The 22,584-nt window shown below is 50.3% G+C and overlaps 2 protein-coding genes across 5 annotated transcripts in view; one reads left to right on the forward strand and one right to left on the reverse strand.

Moving 5' to 3' along the window:
• Positions 1–175: 175 nt before the first annotated feature.
• Positions 176–11,865, forward strand: LOC106574468 (propionyl-CoA carboxylase beta chain, mitochondrial). 4 transcript variants are annotated; one of them, XM_082962908.1, is made up of 15 exons: positions 176–448; positions 556–675; positions 800–868; positions 976–1,032; positions 1,126–1,239; positions 1,561–1,671; positions 1,766–1,995; positions 2,099–2,180; positions 2,251–2,374; positions 3,194–3,301; positions 3,480–3,679; positions 10,513–10,612; positions 10,689–11,334; positions 11,466–11,637; positions 11,681–11,865. In XM_082962908.1, exons 1-13 carry the CDS (start codon positions 203–205, stop codon positions 10,808–10,810), a joined length of 1,683 nt encoding a protein of 560 aa, XP_082819034.1. In that variant the 5' UTR covers positions 176–202; the 3' UTR covers positions 10,811–11,334; positions 11,466–11,637; positions 11,681–11,865. The 4 variants fall into 4 exon arrangements, with proteins under 4 accessions (XP_082819034.1, XP_082819035.1, XP_082819031.1 ...); XM_082962909.1 differs by having other exon boundaries at positions 11,595–11,637; XM_082962905.1 differs by having other exon boundaries at positions 11,466–11,865.
• Positions 11,866–12,799: 934 nt separating this feature from the next.
• The window catches only part of LOC106574467 (cohesin subunit SA-1), a 51,485-nt gene continuing 41,700 nt past the window's right edge, over positions 12,800–22,584 (reverse strand). The window contains exons 19-26 of the mRNA XM_045697731.2: positions 17,514–17,662; positions 16,023–16,151; positions 15,706–15,914; positions 14,951–15,128; positions 14,762–14,872; positions 14,563–14,677; positions 14,370–14,450; positions 12,800–14,251 (exon numbers count right to left, since the gene is read on the reverse strand). Coding sequence (XP_045553687.1) covers positions 14,228–14,251; positions 14,370–14,450; positions 14,563–14,677; positions 14,762–14,872; positions 14,951–15,128; positions 15,706–15,914; positions 16,023–16,151; positions 17,514–17,662 — 996 coding nt within the window. The 3' untranslated portion in view covers positions 12,800–14,227. The remainder of the gene's footprint in view (positions 14,252–14,369; positions 14,451–14,562; positions 14,678–14,761; positions 14,873–14,950; positions 15,129–15,705; positions 15,915–16,022; positions 16,152–17,513; positions 17,663–22,584) is intronic.

The raw sequence follows: 22,584 nt of genomic DNA on the forward strand, positions 1-22,584 counted from the left end.
GATACCACAAACTATTAAGCTACAACCCCTCAAGGTTGACCTATCATACACGGTTCTTAATATGTTGACACGTGAAGTCAATCCCCATCCAGATCTACCTCGTTTCTGACTGGCCATTCAAAAAATGACTTCTGGTGATTGGCTCAAACGCGCGTCACTTTCCCACAGTCCCCACCCACCCTTATACGTCAGTCAGACAACAATGGCGGCCTTCGCTGTAGCACGGAGCAGCTGCGGTCTCCTTTCCGGACTAAAAGCTTCTTTTAAAACATTCGGGCAGGTAAAACATGGCGTGGCTTCGGCAGCCGTAGCCCAGTCCCAGCTGCAGCAGCAGGCGCGGCGGTGGTATTCCGTTAGTCATCTCTCCGTTCAGGAGAGGATAGACAGAAAGAGGAATGCAGCGCTGATCGGAGGAGGTCAGAAGAGAATTGACGCGCAACACAAAAGGGTAAATAATCTGAGCATGCGCAAGTGTCTGTCAGTTTGGTGTATTTATCTGTTTGCCTGTCGGTCGGTCCGTATAACGTTTTGTCTGTGTAATGATCTTCTCCACAGGGGAAGCTGACAGCCAGAGAGAGAGTTGAGCTCCTGTTGGATAAAGACTCGTTTGTAGAGTATGACATGTTTGTGGAACATCGCTGCTCTGACTTCGGCATGGAAGAGGACCACAACAAGGTAACACTTCACAATAGAGGTTCCTACATTTTATCCAGCCTATGGACACAATGGAATAAACTGAATCATTTTTTAAAATGTTGATTCAGTCATCAATATGGTTTCAGTTTCCCTCACCCTCTAGTTCGCAGGGGACAGTGTGGTGACTGGACAGGGGAGGATAAACGGAAGGCTGGTGTATGTCTTCAGTCAGGTACACACACACACACACACACACACACACACACACACACACACACACACATATATCAAAGTAGTTACCATTTATTTTCATAATAAATGTCTCTTGCTCTCTTTTAGGACTTCACAGTATTTGGAGGCAGTCTGTCTGGGGCTCACGCACAGAAGATCTGTAAGGTAGGAGGACGGGCTCACTCTCCAGGGCCTGGTGGCTCACACCACTCCTGCTTCTCATTCATTACTTCTAGTCACATCCCTTTATGTCTGTAGATCATGGACCAGGCCATGATGGTGGGTGCTCCAGTCATTGGTCTGAACGACTCTGGCGGAGCAAGGATCCAGGAGGGGGTGGAGTCACTGGCTGGATACGCCGACATCTTCCTGGTAAGGGGGCGGTGCTTGATTAGACTGGTTACTGGGATGAGGATGACAGCAAAGAAATGACATCGCTTCTAAATGTACTCGCTCTCTCCCGGTCTCTCGCTCTCTCCCGGTCTCTCGCTCTCTCCCGGTCTCACGCTCTCTCCCGGTCTCTCGCTCTCTCCCGGTCTCACGCTCTCTCCCGGTCTCTCTCCCGGTCCCTCTCTCGCTCTCTCCCGGTCTCTCGCTCTCTCCCGGTCTCACGCTCTCTCCCGGTCTCACGCTCTCTCCCGGTCTCTCTCCCGGTCCCTCTCTCTCTCTCTCCCGGTCTCTTTGTCTCTGTAGAGGAATGTGATGGCTTCAGGTGTGGTTCCTCAGATCTCTCTGATCATGGGTCCCTGTGCTGGAGGAGCTGTCTACTCTCCTGCGCTGACCGACTTCACCTTTATGGTCAAGGTAAGACACACACCCTTCCTGCATAGATGTACTGTACAATTAATACAACTACCATGGGTTATATCCAGATCTTTGATTGTGTGTGTATGTGTAGGACACCTCATACCTGTTCATCACAGGTCCTGACGTAGTGAAGTCTGTCACCAATGAAGATGTCACTCAGGAGGAGCTGGGAGGAGCTAAAACGCACACCGCCGTGTCAGGCGTCGCTCACCGTGCGTTTGAGAACGACATCGATGCTCTGCTCAACCTCCGAAACTTCTTCAACTTCCTTCCCCTTAGCAACCAGGACCCCGCCCCCATTACCGAGTGCCACGACCCCAGGTACCCAACCACAGAACTCCTCTAACAGACTAGCCAATCACAGAACTGCCCATGGCATTTGGGATTTTCCTAGATGTTTGATCTCATCCCTCTCCTCCTCCAGTGATAGACTGGTTCCTGGTCTGGACACCATCGTTCCCTTTGAGACCACTAAAGCCTACGACATGCTGGACATCATCCAGGGGGTACGCACACACACACACACACACACACACACACAGCCTGTTGTCTATTGATCTGTGGTTTTAACTTTAGATTGTGGACGAGAGGGAGTTCTTTGAGATCATGCCTAACTACGCTAAAAACATCGTAGTGGGATTCGCTCGCATGAACGGACGAACTGTTGGAATTGTAGGGAATCAACCTAAAGTGGCATCTGGTGAGTAGAAGAGTATGATGGATTAGTGATGATGATGGTAGTGGTGGTGGTGATGATGGTGGTTGTGATGACGACAATGACGGTGGTGATGTTGGTGGTGGTTATGACGGTGGTGGTGATGTTGACGGTAGTGATGACGATAATGGCTGGTGGTGGTGGTGGTTATGACGGTGGTGATGATGTTGACGGTGGTGGTGGTAATGTTTACGGTATTAGTGGTGGTGGTGGTAATGTTGGCGGTGGTGGTGGTGACGATAATGACGGTGGTGGTGGTAATGTTGACGGTGGTGGTAGTGGTGGTGATGACGATAATGACGGTGGTGGTAGTGGTGGTGATGACGATAATGACGGTGGTGGTGGTAATGTTGTCGGTGGTGGTGGCGGTGACGATAATGACGGTGGTGGTGGTAATGTTGACGTTGGTGGTGGTGGTGGTGATGACGGTGGTGGTGGTGATGGTGGTGGTAATGTTGACGTGATGATGGTGGTGGTAGTGACGGTGGTAGTGGTGGTGGTGATGACGGTGGTGATGGTGGTGGTAATGTTGACGGTGGTGATGACGGTGGTAGTGGTGGTAATGTTGACGGTGGTGATGACGGTGGTAGTGGTGGTGATGACGGTGGTAGTGGTGGTGATGATGGTGGTGGTGACGGTGGTGGTGGTAATGTTGACGGTGGTGATGACGGTGGTGGTGGTAATGTTGACGGTGGTGATGACGGTGGTAGTGGTGGTGGTGATGACAGTGGTGGTGGTGACGGTGGTAGTAGTGGTGGTGGTAGTGATGCTGGTGATACCTCTCCTGTGTGTGTGTGTGTGCAGGTTGTCTGGACATTAACTCATCAGTGAAAGGAGCTCGCTTCGTTCGTTTCTGCGACGCTTTCAACATCCCCATCCTCACCTTCGTGGACGTGCCCGGCTTCCTGCCAGGTAGTGCGCAAGTCTGGCTTTCCTCATGAATAATTGGCACGTCAAAAAGTAGATGTCTCGCTTGACAGCTTTCACATTAATTGTGAAACCGCCGTACTGTGATCAACTCATTTTTAATCAAAACAAGTTCGATTCTTTTCAAACCAGAGGATTCCACCTTCCTCGCCGTTTCTCTCAGGGACGTCTCAGGAGTATGGCGGTATCATCCGACACGGGGCCAAGCTACTGTTTGCCTTTGCTGAGGCCACCGTCCCCAAGATCACCATCATCACTAGGAAGGCCTACGGAGGAGCGTACGACGTCATGAGCTCCAAGCACCTGAGAGGAGATGTGAACTACGCCTGGCCTTCTGCAGAGGTGGCTGTGATGGGAGCCAAGGTAACACAACACACACACCTACACAACACCAAGGTAACACAACACACACCTTCTACACAACACCAAGGTAACACAACACACACCTTCTACACAACACCAAGGTAACACAACACACACACCTTCTACACAACACCAAGGTAACACAACACACACACCTTCTACACAACACCAAGGTAACACAACACACACACCTTCTACACAACACCAAGGTAACACAACACACACCTTCTACACAACACCAAGGTAACACAACACACACCTTCTACACAACACCAAGGTAACACAACACACACACCTTCTACACAACACCAAGGTAACACAACACACACACCTTCTACACAACACCAAGGTAACACAACACACACACCTTCTACACAACACCAAGGTAACACAACACACACACCTTCTACACAACACCAAGGTAACACAACACACACACCTTCTACACAACACCAAGGTAACACAACACACACACCTTCTACACAACACCAAGGTAACACAACACACACACCTTCTACACAACACCAAGGTAACACAACACACACACCTTCTACACAACACCAAGGTAACACAACACACACACCTTCTACACAACACCAAGGTAACACAACACACACACCTTCTACACAACACCAAGGTAACACAACACACACACCTTCTACACAACACCAAGGTAACACAACACACACACCTTCTACACAACACCAAGGTAACACAACACACACCTACACAACACCAAGGTAACACAACACACACCTACACAACACCAAGGTAACACAACACACACACCTTCTACACAACACCAAGGTAACACAACACACACCTTCTACACAACACCAAGGTAACACAACACACACCTTCTACACAACACCAAGGTAACACAACACACACCTTCTACACAACACCAAGGTAACACAACACACACACCTTCTACACAACACCAAGGTAACACAACACACACACCTTCTACACAACACCAAGGTAACACAACACACACACCTTCTACACAACACCAAGGTAACACAACACACACACCTTCTACACAACACCAAGGTAACACAACACACACCTACACAACACCAAGGTAACACAACACACACACCTTCTACACAACACCAAGGTAACACAACACACACACCTTCTACACAACACCAAGGTAACACAACACACACACCTTCTACACAACACCAAGGTAACACAACACACACACCTTCTACACAACACCAAGGTAACACAACACACACCTTCTACACAACACCAAGGTAACACAACACACACACCTTCTACACAACACCAAGGTAACACAACACACACACCTTCTACACAACACCAAGGTAACACAACACACACACCTTCTACACAACACCAAGGTAACACAACACACACCTTCTACACAACACCAAGGTAACACAACACACACCTACACAACACCAAGGTAACACAACACACACCTTCTACACAACACCAAGGTAACACAACACACACACCTTCTACACAACACCAAGGTAACACAACACACACACCTTCTACACAACACCAAGGTAACACAACACACACCTTCTACACAACACCAAGGTAACACAACACACACACCTTCTACACAACACCAAGGTAACACAACACACACACCTTCTACACAACACCAAGGTAACACAACACACACACCTTCTACACAACACCAAGGTAACACAACACACACACCTTCTACACAACACCAAGGTAACACAACACACACACCTTCTACACAACACCAAGGTAACACAACACACACCTTCTACACAACACCAAGGTAACACACACACACACCTTCTACACAACACCAAGGTAACACAACACACACACCTTCTACACAACACCAAGGTAACACAACACACACACCTTCTACACAACACCAAGGTAACACAACACACACACCTACACAACACCAAGGTAACACAACACACACCTTCTACACAACACCAAGGTAACACAACACACACACCTTCTACACAACACCAAGGTAACACAACACACACACCTTCTACACAACACCAAGGTAACACAACACACACACCTTCTACACAACACCAAGGTAACACAACACACACACCTTCTACACAACACCAAGGTAACACAACACACACACCTTCTACACAACACCAAGGTAACACAACACACACCTTCTACACAACACCAAGGTAACACAACACACACACCTTCTACACAACACCAAGGTAACACAACACACACACCTTCTACACAACACCAAGGTAACACAACACACACACCTTCTACACAACACCAAGGTAACACAACACACACACCTTCTACACAACACCAAGGTAACACAACACACACCTTCTACACAACACCAAGGTAACACAACACACACACCTTCTACACAACACCAAGGTAACACAACACACACCTTCTACACAACACCAAGGTAACACAACACACACCTTCTACACAACACCAAGGTAACACAACACACACACCTTCTACACAACACCAAGGTAACACAACACACACACCTTCTACACAACACCAAGGTAACACAACACACACACCTTCTACACAACACCAAGGTAACACAACACACACACCTTCTACACAACACCAAGGTCACACAACACACACCTACACAACACCAAGGTAACACAACACACACACCTTCTACACAACACCAAGGTAACACAACACACACCTTCTACACAACACCAAGGTAACACAACACACACACCTTCTACACAACACCAAGGTAACACAACACACACACCTTCTACACAACACCAAGGTAACACAACACACACACCTTCTACACAACACCAAGGTAACACAACACACACACCTTCTACACAACACCAAGGTAACACAACACACACACCTTCTACACAACGCCAAGGTAACACAACACACACCTTCTACACAACACCAAGGTAACACAACACACACACTCTACACAACACCAAGGTAACACAACACACACACCTTCTACACAACACCAAGGTAACACAACACACACACCTTCTACACAACACCAAGGTAACACAACACACACACCTTCTACACAACACCAAGGTAACACAACACACACCTTCTACACAACACCAAGGTAACACAACACACACACCTTCTACACAACACCAAGGTAACACAACACACACACCTTCTACACAACACCAAGGTAACACAACACACACACCTTCTACACAACACCAAGGTAACACAACACACACACCTTCTACACAACACCAAGGTAACACAACACACACACCTTCTACACAACACCAAGGTAACACAACACACACACCTTCTACACAACACCAAGGTAACACAACACACACACCTTCTACACAACACCAAGGTAACACAACACACACACCTTCTACACAACACCAAGGTAACACAACACACACACCTTCTACACAACACCAAGGTAACACAACACACACCTTCTACACAACACCAAGGTAACACAACACACACCTTCTACACAACACCAAGGTAACACAACACACACCTTCTACACAACACCAAGGTAACACAACACACACACCTTCTACACAACACCAAGGTAACACAACACACACACCTTCTACACAACACCAAGGTAACACAACACACACACCTACACAACACCAAGGTAACACAACACACACACCTTCTACACAACACCAAGGTAACACAACACACACACCTTCTACACAACACCAAGGTAACACAACACACACACCTTCTACACAACACCAAGGTAACACAACACACACCTTCTACACAACACCAAGGTAACACAACACACACCTTCTACACAACACCAAGGTAACACAACACACACCTTCTACACAACACCAAGGTAACACAACACACACACCTTCTACACAACACCAAGGTAACACAACACACACACCTTCTACACAACACCAAGGTAACACAACACACACACCTTCTACACAACACCAAGGTAACACAACACACACCTTCTACACAACACCAAGGTAACACAACACACACACCTTCTACACAACACCAAGGTAACACAACACACACACCTTCTACACAACACCAAGGTAACACAACACACACCTTCTACACAACACCAAGGTAACACAACACACACCTTCTACACAACACCAAGGTAACACAACACACACACCTTCTACACAACACCAAGGTAACACAACACACACACCTACACAACACCAAGGTAACACAACACACACACCTTCTACACAACACCAAGGTAACACAACACACACCTACACAACACCAAGGTAACACAACACACACACCTTCTACACAACACCAAGGTAACACAACACACACACCTTCTACACAACACCAAGGTAACACAACACACACACCTTCTACACAACACCAAGGTAACACAACACACACCTTCTACACAACACCAAGGTAACACAACACACACCTTCTACACAACACCAAGGTAACACAACACACACCCTACACAACACCAAGGTAACACAACACACACCTTCTACACAACACCAAGGTAACACAACACACACACCTTCTACACAACACCAAGGTAACACAACACACACACCTTCTACACAACACCAAGGTAACACAACACACACCTTCTACACAACACCAAGGTAACACAACACACACACCTTCTACACAACACCAAGGTAACACAACACACACACCTTCTACACAACACCAAGGTAACACAACACACACACCTTCTACACAACACCAAGGTAACACAACACACACACCTTCTACACAACACCAAGGTAACACAACACACACACCTTCTACACAACACCAAGGTAACACAACACACACCCTACACAACACCAAGGTAACACAACACACACACTTCTACACAACACCAAGGTAACACAACACACACACCTTCTACACAACACCAAGGTAACACAACACACACACCTTCTACACAACACCAAGGTAACACAACACACACACCTTCTACACAACACCAAGGTAACACAACACACACCTTCTACACAACACCAAGGTAACACAACACACACCTTCTACACAACGCCAAGGTAACACAACACACACACCTTCTACACAACACCAAGGTAACACAACACACACACCTTCTACACAACACCAAGGTAACACAACACACACACCTTCTACACAACACCAAGGTAACACAACACACACACCTTCTACACAACACCAAGGTAACACAACACACACCTTCTACACAACACCAAGGTAACACAACACACACACCTTCTACACAACACCAAGGTAACACAACACACACACCTTCTACACAACACCAAGGTAACACAACACACACACCTTCTACACAACACCAAGGTAACACAACACACACCTTCTACACAACACCAAGGTAACACAACACACACACCTTCTACACAACACCAAGGTAACACAACACACACACCTTCTACACAACACCAAGGTAACACAACACACACACCTTCTACACAACACCAAGGTAACACAACACACACACCTTCTACACAACACCAAGGTAACACAACACACACACCTTCTACACAACACCAAGGTAACACAACACACACACCTTCTACACAACACCAAGGTAACACAACACACACACCTTCTACACAACACCAAGGTAACACAACACACACACCTTCTACACAACACCAAGGTAACACAACACACACACCTTCTACACAACACCAAGGTAACACAACACACACACCTTCTACACAACACCAAGGTAACACAACACACACACCTTCTACACAACACCAAGGTAACACAACACACACACCTTCTACACAACACCAAGGTAACACAACACACACACCTTCTACACAACACCAAGGTAACACAACACACACACCTTCTACACAACACCAAGGTAACACAACACACACACCTTCTACACAACACCAAGGTAACACAACACACACACCTTCTACACAACACCAAGGTAACACAACACACACACCTTCTACACAACACCAAGGTAACACAACACACACACCTTCTACACAACACCAAGGTAACACAACACACACACCTTCTACACAACACCAAGGTAACACAACACACACACCTTCTACACAACACCAAGGTAACACAACACACACACCTTCTACACAACACCAAGGTAACACAACACACACACCTTCTACACAACACCAAGGTAACACAACACACACACCTTCTACACAACACCAAGGTAACACAACACACACCTTCTACACAACACCAAGGTAACACAACACACACACCTTCTACACAACACCAAGGTAACACAACACACACACCTTCTACACAACACCAAGGTAACACAACACACACACCTTCTACACAACACCAAGGTAACACAACACACACACCTTCTACACAACACCAAGGTAACACAACACACACACCTTCTACACAACACCAAGGTAACACAACACACACACCTTCTACACAACACCAAGGTAACACAACACACACACCTTCTACACAACACCAAGGTAACACAACACACACACCTTCTACACAACACCAAGGTAACACAACACACACACCTTCTACACAACACCAAGGTAACACAACACACACCTTCTACACAACACCAAGGTAACACAACACACACACCTTCTACACAACACCAAGGTAACACAACACACACACCTTCTACACAACACCAAGGTAACACAACACACACACCTTCTACACAACACCAAGGTAACACAACACACACACCTTCTACACAACACCAAGGTAACACAGCACCTATACTTCTAGCCATGGCAACATTCACAATGTCAAAATGGGGGGGGGGGAAAGGTCAGTGCTCACTTTAAAACATTCCCAATATATGTCTGCCTCTAACATGTTGTTCCCAGGGTGCTGTACAGATCATCTTCAGAGGGAAATCCAACCAGGCAGAGCAGGAGGCTGAATACGTAGAGAAGTTCGCCAACCCTTTCCCTGCTGCTGTCAGAGGTACACACACACACACACACCATCCGTTCCAACAAACCTGACACCCACTCCCCCATCGTAACCGTGTGTGTTTCAGGGTTCGTGGATGACATCATCGTGCCGTCGACCACCCGGAAGAGGATCTGTAGGGACCTGGAGGTTCTGGCCTCCAAGAAACAGACCAACCCCTGGAAGAAACACGCCAACATCCCACTCTAACACACAAACACCTTCGACCAACCGGTCTCGAATTTCACCTATAGCTTAGAGCAGGGCTCTCCAACCCTGTTCCTGGAGAGATACCATCTTGTAGGTTTATACTCCAACCCTGTTCCTGGAGAGATACCATCCTGTAGGTTTTAACTCCAACCCTGTTCCTGGAGAGATACCATCCTGTAGGTTTTAACTCCAACCCTGTTCCTGGAGAGATACCATCATGTAGGTTTTAACTCCAACCCTGTTCCTGGAGAGATACCATCTTGTAGGTTTATACTCCAACCCTGTTCCTGGAGAGATACCATCTTGTAGGTTTATACTCCAACCCTGTTCCTGGAGAGATACCATCCTGTAGGTTTTAACTCCAACCCTGTTCCTGGAGAGATACCTTCCTGTAGGTTTTAACTCCAACCCTGTTCCTGGAGAGATACCTTCCTGTAGGTTTTAACTCCAACCCTGTTCCTGGAGAGATACCATCCTGTAGGTTTATACTGCAACCCTGTTCCTGGAGAGATACCATCCTGTAGGTTTTATACTCCAACCCTGTTCCTGGAGAGACACCCTCCTGTAGGTTTATACTGCAACCCTGTTCCTGGAGAGATACCTTCCTGTAGGTTTTATACTCCAACCCTGTTCCTGGAGAGATATCCTCCTGTAGGTTTATACTCCAACCCTGTTCCTGGAGAGATATCCTCCTGTAGGTTTATACTGCAACCCTGTTCCTGGAGAGATACCATCCTGTAGGTTTTAACTCCAACCCTGTTCCTGGAGAGATATCCTCCTGTAGGTTTATACTCCAACCCTGTTCCTGGAGAGATACCATCCTGTAGGTTTTAACTCCAACCCTGTTCCTTGAGAGATACCATCCTGTAGGTTTTCGCTCAAACCCCAATCTAGCGCACATGAACAGGGTTGGAGAGCCCTGGATTAGATCCACTTATCTGTCCCTAACCCTGTGGGACTTGTTTAGAAGAATCAGCATTTTTCTATCTGGTTAAATTAACACACCTGCCGTGAATCCAGACTAGTTTGTTAAATAAAATCATTGAAATTGTAAAGATGTCTGTCTTTGTCTGTGTGTGAGACAGAATTTTATATCCCAAAGACAGTTTGAACGTGTGTGTGTGTAATGTAAACGTAACTGCCAAAAGTAAAATGAGAACTTTCAAATTCCTTATATTAAGCGAACTAGACAGCACCCATTATTTTTACCATATACGGAGAGCCAGAGGCACACCGACTGACAATAACAAATGAAGCATGTGTTTAGTGAGTCCACCAGATCAGAGGCAGTAGGGATGATCTCTTGATATGTTAGAGAATTGGACCATTTCCTGTCTTGCTAAGCATCGGAAATGTGAGTACTTTGGGTGTCAGGGAAAATGTATGGAGAAAAAATTACATTATTTTCTTTAGGAATGTAGTGAAGTAAAAGTGATAAATATAAAGAGTAAAGTACAGATACTGTTGGGGCTCAGTCTCCATAGTTCTCCCCCTCTGGAGTCAAATGGACAGCTTGTCTTGGAAGGAAGTCTTATTTTTATATATATACACAGTGCATTCGGAAAGTATTCCACATTTTATGTTGCAGCCTTATTGGTGCTCTAAAGAGAAGTCCTTCAACCTCATGGCTTGGTGTTTGCTCTGACATGCAGTCAAACTGTGGGACCTTATATAGACAGGTGTGTGCCTTTCCAAATCATCTCCAATCAAGTTGTAATAAAAGCTCAAGGATGATAGATGGAAACAGAATGCACCAGAGCTCAATTTATAGTCTCATAACAAAGAGTGAATATTTATCAGTTGAATTTTTTAATAGATGTCAACCTGTTTTCACTTTGTCATTATGGGGTAGTGTGTGTCAATTGATAAGGGAAACATTTAATAAGGCTGTAACGTGAAAAAAGTCAAGGGGTCTGAACACTTTCCGAAGGCACCGTATGGAATCTATTCTTAGAACCGGTCCAATACAGCAAAACACACAATCCAGAATTAGATTACAGATTTTATTTATTTAAAAAAGATAAGATCAAGTTCACATGAAGAAAAAAAAAACAGTATTTTAGAAGGTTAAAGGGCAGGTGATGCCATCGCTACAGAAAGAACCAATCATCTCTGATATTTACAGAAGGGCAGCTTAACCAGCCAGTAGAAGAACAAGAGGGGTGGGTCAAAGTGATAAGCCAACCATTCAACTGTTATGTGTAACTACAGCCACATAAGACTAGAGGGGCATTCTCTGCTGGTCTCCACCTTCATATGCACTGATCTGAAAAGAGAGGACAGGTGCAATGAATATGGTAGAAGGCTACTGGATATTAGCGGTTACCTGTCCAGGTCTTCCTCATCAGTGCAGATGAAGAGGAAGTCACTTTAGACTATTGAGCCTGCACGACATCTACGGTCGCACTGGACACACCCTTATATGGCGCTTAACAGGCTGGGTATCCATGGCAACAGCCTGAGCAGTAGGGACTAAGCATTTAGGCAACCGTTTGGCAACAAACAAGATACTTTTTCAGAAAGATAACTGTACAAACAAATAATCGGACAAAACAAATTTAAAAACTCACTTCATTTAAAACTTTGTACTAAAGCTACTGAAATTCAAAATATATTTATTTTTAAAAAGCCGCGATTCCACCGTCGGTGTGTCTGTCTGAAGCTCTGAGGGGGAGGGGCTTGGGATTTGGCTATGACATCACAGCCTCTTGTATGGCCAATGAGAACTCTTCTAGTTCTGGTCCCATTGGTTGCTGTTTGGTGCATTTGCCAATAAAACCAAATACAGGACATTCTCAACACTATCGAAAGGGAAGAGAGAGTAGAGACGAGACAGGAGTGAGAGACTAAAGATTTATCACATTTAATATCAAGTTCCATCTGGGGGGGTCTATACATGACGTCGGGAGTGAAACAAAACCACCATACAACTGTGGCATGGGGGACTGTATAGCCGGGCGCACAGGGCCATGAGTACCACAGAGCTAGCGGAGAGATTAGCCAGAACGCTAACAATAACAGGAAGTTAAAACAAGTCAGTGGGAACAAACAGGAAGGGCCGAAAGTTTACAATATTTTTTTAAGAAATGTGGAACAATGTTTTGTACGATATTTTGTCCGGTTTGTAGCCAACACACCCACACATCCACTGAACGATAAAAGATCTTCTCTATGTACGATAGATACTCTGTACGATATTTTGTCCGAAATTCTCAGGGTTGAATGGGATCCTTCGGCCGGCCAGTGAGTGGATCCCTGGAGCTTCAGGGTAGATCCCAACAGATCCACTCCACACACACACAAGGCCGTCAACTGGCTGATCAGAGTTCGTCTGGGTGTTCAAGTGTCTGATGTTTGATTGACAGCTCATCCTGTGGAAGGCCCCTCCCCCCTCCAGGAAGGACTGGGAACACTGGATCAGAACATGGGCATGGTGAAACCCTGGGATAACGGACAAAAGAGATGCTGTTAAATGACATCATCACGGATCATGTTTTAGATATCTTAGGGTCACACTGGTTTACCACTGCAAGGCTGAGTGTGTGTTTGATTTCCTTACCGACTCGTCCTCGATCATGGCTGCTGAGTCGAAGAAGTCTGGTCTGAGCTCCGCTCTCTCACGCCTGTTCCTGGAGGGAGGCTGGAACGACAGAACGCGAGAATCAACGAATGGTGCGATATAGACTGGCCGAATTACACAACAGAATTGACGATCCAAACGACAGAATCAAACAGGAAGTGACGTCACTGACCAGGTCGATGACCATGGTGTCTTCGAACTCCTCGTTCATGTCCTCCAGTTGACCTCGCGATGACATCATGACGTCCTCAAAGATTGGCTCCGCGTCATCCTCCATCAGACCACGACTAGAGAGAGAGAGAGGTGGGGGGGTCAGTACACACACACACACACACACACACACACACACACACACACACACACACACGTACACAGTTTGTCTGACAGTCTGGTTGCGAGCCTTCATGTAGTTCATGGCTGTTCTATCCTTCCTGCTGTCCTCCATCTTCTGTTGGCCTAGCCAAGACATCTGCATCTGGGGACTGCAGAGGAGAGCGTTACACACACAGACAGTGCACGTGCGTACACACACACACACACACACACACACACACGCTTACTTGTGTACATAGTCGTTCTCGGAGCCAGGTTCAGAGTCGTGGTCAGGTAGGTGTGTGTCCGCTGCCTGCCGTGGGTTTTCTCTGAGGACGGTGGAGGTGAGCTGAGGGGTGGTTAGCGCCCCCGGTGTCTGGAGGCTGTCATTACCACGCAGCCAGGAGGCCTCCACACTACTCTCCTCTAGAGGGCCGACAGACAGAGAGACGGATAAAAACACACTGTTTAGCAACATCTGTAGGTACATGTATTTATACAGAGAGAGTACAAAACATTAGGAACACCTGCTCTTTCCATGACAGACTGACTAGGTGAAAACTATGATCTCTTATTGATGTCACTTATTAAAGCCACTTCAATCAGTGTAGATGAAGGGGAGGAGACAGGTTAAAGAAGGATTTTTAAGCATTTTGTGTATACGTGCCATTCAGAGGGTGAATGGGCAAGACAAAAGACAGAAGTGCCTTTTAACGGGGTAGTAGGTGGCAGGCTTCAGTGTATCAAGAACTGCAACGCTGCTGTGTTTTTACACAGTTTCCTGTGTGTATCAAGAAGGGTCCACCAACCAAAGGACATCCAGCCAACTTGACAACTGTGGGAAGTATTGGAGTCAACATGGGTCAGCATCCCTGTGGAACGCTTTCCACACCTTGTAGAGTCCATGTCCTGACGAACTGAAGCAAGTCAATATTAGGAAGGTGTTCCTAATGTTTTGTACACTCAGTGTGTGTCTCTGTGTGTGTGTGTGAGATGGACCCACCCTCGATGCGTTTACTCTTGTGTATTGGCGTCCGTCCCTTCTTGCTGCGGATGGAGCTGGTCTTGCTGCTGGCGCCTGATGTTACTGACATCCTGTCCCCATCCTCTCCTCCTGTTAGCAGACTGTTCCGGTAGGAGATTAAGGGCAGCCACACGTCCTCACGACGCTCCGACATCGACTCTGACATGAACTTCTCCAGATACGAGTGACTGGCGGGAGGAGAGAGACGGGTTACACACACATAAACACACAGAAAGTGGCTACACACACACACACACACACACACACACACACACACACACAGGGCAGGTACTTACACAGTCTTCTTGTCCTGTCGCAGCAGCTTGGAGGAGAACTCAGACAGGACCTCTAGGAAGGCCAGGTTAGGAGGAGGGAACTCTGCACCATGGGGGTTCTGGTACTTAAAGGCAAACTCTATACCATCCCTGTGGAGGGGGGAGGGGGGGAGAGACGAGGGGGGAGACAGATGAGAGGAAGAGTGGGACGAGGGGGGAGAGAGGAAGAGAGGAAGAGTGGGACGAGGGGGGAGAGAGGAAGAGAGGAAGAGTGGGACGAGGGGGGAGAGAGGAAGAGTGGGACGAGGGGGGAGAGAGGTGAGAGGAAGAGTGGGACGAGGGGGGAGAGAGGTGAGAGGAAGAGTGGGACGAGGGGGGAGAGAGGTGAGAGGAAGAGTGGGACGAGGGGGAGAGAGGTGAGAGGAAGAGTGGGACGAGGGGGGAGAGAGGTGAGAGGAAGAGTGGGACGAGGGGGGAGAGAGGTGAGAGGAAGAGTGGGACGAGGGGGGAGAGAGGTGAGAGGAAGAGTGGGACGAGGGGGGAGAGAGGTGAGAGGAAGAGTGGGACGAGGGGGGAGAGAGGTGAGAGGAAGAGTGGGACGAGGGGGGAGAGAGGTGAGAGGAAGAGTGGGACGAGGGGGGAGAGAGGTGAGAGGAAGAGTGGGACGAGGGGGGAGAGAGGAAGAGAGAATCAGCTCGGAGGAGCAATTGTAACAAGGCTCAGATGACGACACTGGGTCAATTCTTGGAGGTTAAAGAATAAAACCAGAGAAAACAATGAGTTGATCAGCTTTCTAACAATCTGTGTGTTGGGTCTGTGTGCGCGTGTTGGGTCTGTGTGCGCGTGCTGGGTCTGTGTGCGTGTGCTGGGTCTGTGTGCGTGTGTTGGGTCTGTGTGCGCGTGTTGGGTCTGTGTGCGCGTGTTGGGTCTGTGTGCGCGTGTTGGGTCTGTGTGCGCGTGTTGGGTCTGTGTGCGCGTGTTGGGTCTGTGTGCGCGTGTTGGGTCTGTGTGCGCGCGTGTTGGGTCTGTGTGCGCGCCTGTTGGGTCTGTGTGCGCGCCTGTTGGGTCTGTGTGCGCGCCTGTTGGGTCTGTGTGCGTGTGTTGGGTCTGTGTGCGTGTGTTGGGTCTGTGTGTGTGCTGGGTCTGTGTGTGTGCTGGGTCTGTGTGTGTGCTGGGTCTGTGTGTGTGCTGGGTCTGTGTGTGTGCTGGGTCTGTGTGTGTGCTGGGTCTGTGTGTGTGCTGGGTCTGTGTGTGTGTGTGCTGGGTCTGTGTGTGTGTGTGCTGGGTCTGTGTGTGTGTGTGCTGGGTCTGTGTGTGTGTGTGCTGGGTCTGTGTGTGTGTGTGCTGGGTCTGTGTGTGTGTGTGCTGGGTCTGTGTGTGTGTGTTGGGTCTGTGTGTGTGTGTTGGGTCTGTGTGTGTGTGTTGGGTCTGTGTGTGCGCTGGGTCTGTGTGTGCGCTGGGTCTGTGTGTGCTGGGTCTGTGTGTGCTGGGTCTGTGTGTGCTGGGTCTTACTTGTGCAGTGTAGCGACAGCCTCTCTGGTTTTGATCTGGTCCAGGCCGAAGGTGAGGGCGAAGCGCCGGGCCAACTCCTTGATACCGCTGACGTGAGACGACGTTCTGTCCAGAGTTGGACCCTGGTCCTGGAGAAGCTCGTTGAACAGCTACAACACACAGTGAACAGTGAGTGTGTGTGGAGCGTGTGTGTGGTGCGGGTGTGTCCATGTGTGTGTGTGTGGTGCGGTTGTGTCCGTGTGTGTGTGTGGTGCGGGTGTGTCCGTGTGTGTGTGTGTGGTGCGGGTGTGTCTGTGTGTGTGTGTGTGGTGCGGGTGTGTCCGTGTGTGTGGTGCGGGTGTGTCAGTGTGTGTGGAGCGTGTGTGTGTGTGTGGAGCGTGTGTGTGTGTGTGTGTGTGTGTGTGTGTGGAGCATGTGTGTGGAGCGGGTGTGTGTGTGTGTGTGGAGCGTGTGTGTGGAGCGGGTGTGTGTGTGTGGAGCGGGTGTGTGTGTGTGGAGCGGGTGTGTGTGTGTGGAGCGGGTGTGTGTGTGTGGAGCGGGTGTGTGTGTGTGGAGCGGAAGTGTGTGTGTGTGTGTGTGTGGAGCGGGTGTGTGTGTGTGTGGAGCGGGTGTGTGTGTGTGTGGAGCGGGTGTGTGTGTGTGTGGAGCGGGTGTGTGTGTGTGTGGAGCGGGTGTGTGTGTGTGTGTGTGTGTGGAGCGGGTGTGTGTGTGTGGAGCGGGTGTGTGTGTGTGTGTGGAGCGGGTGTGTGTGTGTGTGTGGAGCGGGTGTGTGTGTGTGTGTGTGTGTGTGTGGAGCGGGTGTGTGTGTGTGTGTGGAGCGGGTGTGTGTGTGGACCGGGGGTGTGTGTGTGTGTGGACCGGGTGTGTGTGTGTGTGTGGACCGGGTGTGTGTGTGTGTGGACCGAGTGTGTGTGTGTGGAGCGAGTGTGTGTGTGTGTGGAGCGAGTGTGTGTGTGTGTGGAGCGTGTGTGTGTGTGTGTGTAGCGTGTGTGTGTGTGTGTGTGGAGCGGGTGTGTGTGTGTGTGTGTGTGTGTGTGGAGCGGGTGTGTGTGTGTGTGTGTGGGTGGAGCGGGTGTGTGTGGGTGGAGCGGGTGTGTGTGTGTGGAGCGGGTGTGTGTGTGTGTGGAGCGGAAGTGTGTGTGTGGAGCGGGTGTGTGCGTGTGTGGAGCGGAAGTGTGTGTGTGGAGCGGGTGTGTGTGTGTGTGTGTGTGGAGCGGGTGTGTGTGTGTGTGTGTGTGTGTGTGTGTGTGTGTGTGTGTGTGTGGAGCGGGTGTGTGTGTGTGTGTGGAGCGGGTGTGTGTGTGTGTGTGTGTGTGTGGAGCGGGTGTGTGTGTGTGTGTGTGGAGCGGGTGTGTGTGTGGAGCGGGTGTGTGTGTGTGGAGCCGGTGTGTGTGTGTGGAGCGGGTGTGTGTGTGTGGAGCGGGTGTGTGTGTGTGTGTGTGGAGCGGTGTGTGTGTGTGTGTGTGTGTGTGTGTGTGTGTGTGTGTGTGTGTGTGTGTGTGTGTGTGTGTGTGTGTGGAGCGGGTGTGTGTGTGTGTGTGGAGCGGGTGTGTGTGTGGTGTGTGTGTGTGTGTGTGGAGCGGGTGTGTGTGTGTGTGTGTGGAGCGGGTGTGTGTGTGTGTGTGTGGAGCGGGTGTGTGTGTGTGTGTGTGTGGAGCGGGTGTGTGTGTGTGTGTGGAGCGGGTGTGTGTGTGTGTGTGGAGCGGGTGTGTGTGTGTGTGTGGAGCGGGTGTGTGTGTGTGTGTGTGTGTGTGTGGAGCGGGTGTGTGTGTGTGTGTGTGTGGAGCGGGTGTGTGTGTGTGTGTGGAGCGGGTGTGTGTGTGTGTGTGGAGCGGGTGTGTGTGTGTGTGGAGCGGGTGTGTGTGTGTGTGTGTGTGTGGAGCGGGTGTGTGTGTGTGTGTGTGTGTGGAGCGGGTGTGTGTGTGTGTGTGTGTGTGTGTGTGTGTGGAGCGGGTGTGTGTGTGTGGAGCGGGTGTGTGTGTGTGGAGCGGGTGTGTGTGTGTGTGTGGAGCGGGTGTGTGTGTGTGTGTGTGTGTGGAGCGGGTGTGTGTGTGTGTGTGTGTGTGTGTGTGTGTGTGTGGAGCGGGTGTGTGTGTGTGTGTGTGTGTGTGTGTGTGTGTGTAGCGGGTGTGTGTGTGGAGCGGGTGTGTGTGTGGAGCGGGTGTGTGTGTGTGTGTGGAGCGGGTGTGTGTGTGTGTGTGGAGCGGGTGTGTGTGTGTGTGTGTGTGTGTGTGTGTGTGTGTGTGTGTGTGTGTGTGTGTGTGTGTGTGGAGCGGGTGTGTGTGTGTGTGTGTGTGTGTGTGTGTGGAGCGGGTGTGTGTGTGTGTGTGTGTGTGTGTGTGTGTGTGTAGCGGGTGTGTGTGTGGAGCGGGTGTGTGTGTGGAGCGGGTGTGTGTGTGTGTGTGGAGCGGGTGTGTGTGTGTGTGTGGAGCGGGTGTGTGTGTGTGTGTGTGTGTGTGTGTGTGTGTGTGTGTGTGTGTGTGTGTGTGTGTGTGTGTGTGTGTGGGGAGCGGGTGTGTGTGTGGAGCGGGTGTGTGTGTGTGTGTGTGTGTGTGGAGCGGGTGTGTGTGTGTGTGTGTGTGTGTGTGTGTGTGTGTGTGTGTGTGTGTGTGTGTGTGTGTGGAGCGGGTGTGTGTGTGGAGCGGGTGTGTGTGTGTGGAGCGGGTGTGTGTGTGTGGAGCGGGTGTGTGTGTGTGGAGCGGGTGTGTGTGTGTGGAGCGGGTGTGTGTGTGGAGCGGGTGTGTGTGTGTGTGTGGAGCGGGTGTGTGTGTGTGTGTGTGTGTGTGGAGCGGGTGTGTGTGTGTGTGTGTGTGTGTGTGTGTGTGTGTGTGTGTGTGTGTGTGTGTGTGTGTGTGTGTGTGTGGAGCGGGTGTGTGTGTGTGTGTGTGTGTGGAGCGGGTGTGTGTGTGTGTGTGTGTGTGTGTGTGGAGCGGGTGTGTGTGTGGAGCGGGTGTGTGTGTGGAGCGGGTGTGTGTGTGGAGCGGGTGTGTGTGTGGAGCGGGTGTGTGTGTGGAGCGGGTGTGTGTGTGGAGCGGGTGTGTGTGTGGAGCGGGTGTGTGGGTGTGGAGCGGGTGTGTGGGTGTGTGTGTGTGGAGCGTGTGTGTGTGTGTGTGTGTGTGTGTGTGTGGAGCGGGTGTGTGTGTGTGTGTGTGTGTGTGTGGAGCGGGTGTGTGTGTGTGTGTGTGTGTGGAGCGGGTGTGTGTGTGTGTGTGGAGCGGGTGTGTGTGTGTGTGTGTGTGTGGAGCGGGTGTGTGTGTGTGTGTGTGTGTGTGGAGCGGGTGTGTGTGTGTGTGTGTGGAGCGTGTGTGTGGTGTGTGTGTGTGGAGCGGGTGTGTGTGTGTGTGTGGAGCGGGTGTGTGTGTGTGTGTGGAGCGGGTGTGTGTGTGTGTGTGGAGCGGGTGTGTGTGTGTGTGTGGAGCGGGTGTGTGTGTGTGTGTGGAGCGGGTGTGTGTGTGTGTGTGGAGCGGGTGTGTGTGTGTGTGTGGAGCGGGTGTGTGTGTGTGTGTGTGGAGCGGGTGTGTGTGTGTGTGTGTGGAGCGGGTGTGTGTGTGTGTGTGGAGCGGGTGTGTGTGTGTGTGTGTGTGTGGAGCGGGTGTGTGTGTGTGTGTGGAGCGGGTGTGTGTGTGTGTGTGGAGCGGGTGTGTGTGTGTGTGTGGAGCGGGTGTGTGTGTGTGTGGAGCGGGTGTGTGTGTGTGTGTGGAGCGGGTGTGTGTGTGTGTGTGGAGCGGGTGTGTGTGTGTGTGTGGAGCGGGTGTGTGTGTGTGTGTGGAGCGGGTGTGTGTGTGTGTGTGGAGCGGGTGTGTGTGTGTGTGTGGAGCGGGTGTGTGTGTGTGTGTGTGGAGCGGGTGTGTGTGTGTGTGTGGAGCGGGTGTGTGTGTGTGTGTGGAGCGGGTGTGTGTGTGTGTGTGGAGCGGGTGTGTGTGTGTGTGTGGAGCGGGTGTGTGTGTGTGTGTGGAGCGGGTGTGTGTGTGGAGCGGGTGTGTGTGTGTGTGTGGAGCGGGTGTGTGTGTGGAGCGGGTGTGTGTGTGGAGCGGGTGTGTGTGTGTGTGGAGCGGGTGTGTGTGTGTGTGTGTGGAGCGGGTGTGTGTGTGTGTGTGTGGAGCGGGTGTGTGTGTGTGTGTGTGGAGCGGGTGTGTGTGTGTGTGTGTGGAGCGGGTGTGTGTGTGTGTGTGTGTGTGTGTGTGGAGCGGGTGTGTGTGTGTGTGTGTGTGTGTGGAGCGGGTGTGTGTGTGTGTGTGTGTGTGTGTGTGGAGCGGGTGTGTGTGTGTGTGTGGAGCGGGTGTGTGTGTGTGTGTGGAGCGGGTGTGTGTGTGTGTGTGGAGCGGGTGTGTGTGTGTGTGTGTGTGTGTGTGAGCGGGTGTGTGTGTGTGTGTGTGTGTGTGTGGAGCGGGTGTGTGTGTGTGTGTGTGTGTGGAGCGGGTGTGTGTGTGTGTGTGTGGAGCGGGTGTGTGTGTGTGTGTGGAGCGGGTGTGTGTGTGTGTGTGGAGCGGGTGTGTGTGTGTGTGTGGAGCGGGTGTGTGTGTGTGTGTGGAGCGGGTGTGTGTGTGTGTGTGTGTGTGGAGCGGGTGTTGGTGTGTGTGTGTGTGGAGCGTGTGTGTGTGTGTGTGTGTGGAGCGGGTGTGTGTGTGTGTGTGTGGAGCGGGTGTGTGTGTGTGTGTGTGTGTGGAGCGGGTGTGTGTGTGTGTGTGTGTGTGGAGCGGGTGTGTGTGTGTGTGTGGAGCGGGTGTGTGTGTGTGTGTGGAGCGGGTGTGTGTGTGTGTGTGGAGCGGGTGTGTGTGTGTGTGTGGAGCGGGTGTGTGTGTGTGTGGAGCGGGTGTGTGTGTGTGTGTGGAGCGGGTGTGTGTGTGTGTGTGGAGCGGGTGTGTGTGTGTGTGTGGAGCGGGTGTGTGTGTGTGTGTGGAGCGGGTGTGTGTGTGTGTGTGGAGCGGGTGTGTGTGTGTGTGTGGAGCGGGTGTGTGTGTGTGTGTGGAGCGGGTGTGTGTGTGTGTGTGGAGCGGGTGTGTGTGTGTGAGCGGGTGTGTGTGTGGAGCGGGTGTGTGTGTGTGTGGAGCGGGTGTGTGTGTGTGTGTGT

Source organism: Salmo salar, chromosome 16, assembly GCF_965601325.2.
Source record: "Salmo salar chromosome 16, fSalSal1, whole genome shotgun sequence".
NCBI classification, from domain to species: domain Eukaryota; kingdom Metazoa; phylum Chordata; class Actinopteri; order Salmoniformes; family Salmonidae; genus Salmo; species Salmo salar.